This window comes from Benincasa hispida, chromosome 12, assembly GCF_027475165.1.
Source record: "Benincasa hispida cultivar pf3 chromosome 12, pf3_genome.v1.1, whole genome shotgun sequence".
In the NCBI taxonomy this organism is placed as follows: domain Eukaryota; kingdom Viridiplantae; phylum Streptophyta; class Magnoliopsida; order Cucurbitales; family Cucurbitaceae; genus Benincasa; species Benincasa hispida.
Window position 1 is genome coordinate 82,627,786 of NC_143489.1, and position 3,747 is coordinate 82,631,532.

General features: G+C 44.6%; 1 protein-coding gene across 1 annotated transcript; it reads right to left on the reverse strand.

Moving 5' to 3' along the window:
* Nucleotides 1–376: 376 nt before the first annotated feature.
* On the reverse strand, nucleotides 377–947 carry LOC120067654 (uncharacterized). Its single transcript, XM_039019193.1, has 2 exons — nucleotides 664–947; nucleotides 377–512 (listed from the first exon to the last, which is right to left on the reverse strand). Exons 1-2 carry the CDS (start codon nucleotides 945–947, stop codon nucleotides 377–379), a joined length of 420 nt encoding a protein of 139 aa, XP_038875121.1.
* Between the last annotated feature and the right edge of the window lie 2,800 nt (nucleotides 948–3,747).

A 3,747-nucleotide genomic window follows, 5' to 3' on the forward strand; every position in this document is an offset into this window, starting at 1 on the left:
TTCCTTAACCCTCTTTATACTATTTAATTCCTTTCCTTTTTCCAAAAATAATTAATTCCTGCCATAACTTTTTCAATTGAAAATTTTTTGAATATATTCCACGACAACACTTAAATCCTCGCATTTATACTTTAAATTCAGAAGTCCAAACATGTCTCTCAACTAAGGACAATTACTAAAAAGGGAAAAGTTTTACATAAAAAAAATAAAAAAAAAAATAAATAAATAAAAAGGTGTGGGATGCTACATGCTTCCCCCCTCAAAGAACTTTCGTCCTCGAATGTTCATCTTTGAAAAAGCTCCGGGTACTGGGCCTTCATCTCAACCTCTCACTCCCAGGTGGCTTCCCTGAACTGGTGGTTCTGCCACAGAACTTTCACAAAAGCTCTCGACGATGCAATGTCTTTACTTTTCTAGCAAGAATCTCTATGGGCTTCTCCTCATAGCTCAAGTTATCATTCAACTGTAAGGGCTCGTAGTCAACTACATGGGATGGGTCTGCCACATACTTCCTTAGCATCGAAACATGGAAGACATTATGAACTGAAGACAATGCTGGGGGCAAAGCCAAACGGTAAGCTACAGGGCTAACTCGTTCCAGGACTTGGAAAGGTCCAATGAATCTCGGACTCAACTTTCTTTTCCTGCCAAACCTCAGAATACCCTTCATGGGTGCCATCTTTAAGAACACTTTTCACCCCAGTCTCAAATTCCAGGTCCTTACGTCTTATATCGACATAGCTCTTTTGTCTGCTCTGGGCTGTCTGCATACGAGCCCTGATCTTCTGTATGGCTTTATTTGTGGTCTGCACCAATTCAGGTCCTAACAATCTTCTTTCTCCTACCTCATCCCAACACACAGGGGACCTGAAACTCTTCCCATATAGGGCCTCAAAGGGTGACATCCCAATAGTGGACTGGTAGATGTTATTGTACGCAAACTCCATTTAGTGCAAGTGAGCATCCCAGCTTCTGGAAAACTCTATGGCACAGGCATGCAACATGTCTTCCAGTATCTGATTCAATCTCTATGTCTGCCCATCAACCTGAGGGTGGAACGCTGTACTGAAGTTTAACCGGGTCCCCAATGCCGCCTAGAGACTTTTCTAGAAGTTAGATGTGAAACGAGGGTCTCTGTCCGACACAATGGACACGGGTACTCCATGCAATCTTACCACTTCCTTCATGCATATCTGTGCCCACTTATTCACTGAAAAGGTGGACTTTCCAGGGATGAAATGTGCTAGCTTCGTAAGTCTGTCTACAACGACCCATATCACAGTGAAACCTTTAACTGTTCGAGGCAACCCCACGATGAAGTCCATAGACACATGCTCCCACTTCCATTCTGGTACATTTAATGCTTGTAACAAGCCTGCTGGCCTCTACCTTAGGGCTTTAACCTGCTTGCACACCAAACACTTACTGACGAACTCCGCAACCTCTCTTTTCATATCATTCCACCAGTAGTAACGTTTCAGATCCTGGTACATCTTGGTGCTGCCGGGGTGGACTGAGAATAGGGAACTATAAGCCTCTAACAACAACTCCTTCTTAATGTCACTAACCGCCGGCACGCACAGATGTCCTTGATAAAGGAGGCCACCTTCTGCTGATACAGAGAACTCGCTATCTTGGCCTGACTCCACTCTACGAACTCTCTCCTCCAAATAAGGGTCGTCTCGCTACGCATCAATAATCTTCTGCCTTAGGCTTGGTTGCACCGACAACTGTGCTAACTGTATCGCGACCTTCCCCACGACTACTGAAATCTCTACCTTCTTTAGTTCCCTGCATAGGTGAGTCTGTCCGGTAATGAGAGCTGCGAAATGGGCCATTTTTCTGCTTAAAGCATCTACCACTACGTTTGCTTTACCTGGGTGGTACAAAATTTCACAGTCATAATCCTTTACTAGTTCCAACCACCTTCTTCTTTGCCTCATGTTTAGCTCCTTCTGAGTGAAAAAGTACTTCGAGCTCTTGTGGTCGATGAAGATCTGTATCTTTTCCCCATACAAGTAATGTCTCCAGATCTTGAGAGCAAAAACCACCGTTGCTAACTCTAAGTCATGCGTGGGATAATTCTGTTCATGTTTCTTCAGCTGACGTGAAGCGTAAGCAACTACTCTACCCTGATGCATCAATACGCATCCCAACCCCTTCTTGGATGCATCACTGAAAATGACGAAACCACCTGATCTGTTCGGTACTATGAGAACTGGGGCGGAAACCAGCCTCTGCTAGAGGTTCTGGAAACTGCTTTCACAAGCCTCATTCCAACCAAATGCTGCCCCCTTCTGGGTCAACTGAGTTAATAAGGCGGCTATGCAAGAGAAATTCTGCACGAACTGTCTTTAGTAGCCTGCTAACCCCAGAAAGCTGCGCACCTCACTGACCGTGGTTGGATGAGCCCAACCTGTAACTGCCTCCACCTTTGCAGGATCCACTGAGACACCTTCCTTGGATACCACATGCCCTAGAAAGGACACCTGCTTCAACCAAAATTCACATTTAGAAAACTCAGCATATAGCTTATTGGCCCTCAATGTCTCTAAAACTCTCCACAAATGCTCCCCATGCTCGACCTCTGTCTTGGAATAAATCAAAATATCATCAATAAAAAAAATCACGAAGGTGTTGAGGAATTCCTTGAACACCCTATTCATCAGATCCATGAACACTGCTGGTGCATTCGTTAGGCCGAATGACGTCACTATGAACTCATAATGTCCATACCTCGAACAAAAGGTTGTCTTGGGTATGTCATTGTTCTTTATCCTCAGCTGGTGGTACCATGACTGAAGGTCAATCTTAGAGAATACCGTAGCTCCCTGTAACTGGTCAAAAAAATCATCGATCCTAGGAAGGGAATATTTGTTCATGATGGTCACCTTGTTCAACTCTCTGTAATCAATGCACAGACGTAACGATCCATCCTTCTTTTTCACAAACAAAACGGGTGCACCCCATGGTGACACACTAGGGCGAATGAAACCCTTGTCCAATAACTCCTATAATTGGACCTTTAGTTCCTTCAACTCAGCCGGGGCCATCCTTTACGAGGCCTTCGAAATAGGGGTTGTGCCTGGCATTCAATGGCAAAATCTATCTCCCGTTGTGGGGCAATCTGGGAAGGTCTTCTGGAAACACATCTGGAAAATCCTTCACTACTAGCTTTGAAGTCAAGGTAACTTCGTTCTTCCTGGTGTCTACCACACTGGCCATAAAGCTCCAGGCTCCTTGGTCGAATAGCCTATTGGCCTTCAATGCGGATATCACCTTCGGTAGGACTACGGTCCCAACCCCTTTAAACTTAAAACTGGCTCTTGTAGGAGGCCTAAAGATAACCTCCTTACGAGAGCAATCTATGCTGGCATGGTTAGCAGCTAACCAATCCATGCCTAATATAACATCAAAATCGCACATATCTAAAATTATCAGGGTTACATCTAATGCGCGGTTGGCTACCTCTACCTGACATGCCTTTATTTTTTATATAGCTAACATGATCTCTCCCGAGGGAGTGAAAATAGACAATGCAAATGGAAACGGTTCTGAGTCTAACATGGCGTGTCTCACAAATATAGCAGATATAAACGAGTGCGAAGAACCAGAGTCAAATAAAACAAAAGCATGGTGTCCCAAAATGGGAAGTGTACCTATCACCACGGTGCTTGACTTTTCGGCCTCATGCCGAGTGGTAGAAAATACCTTTCCCTGCTGTTGTTGGCGATTCGGGCCTCCCTA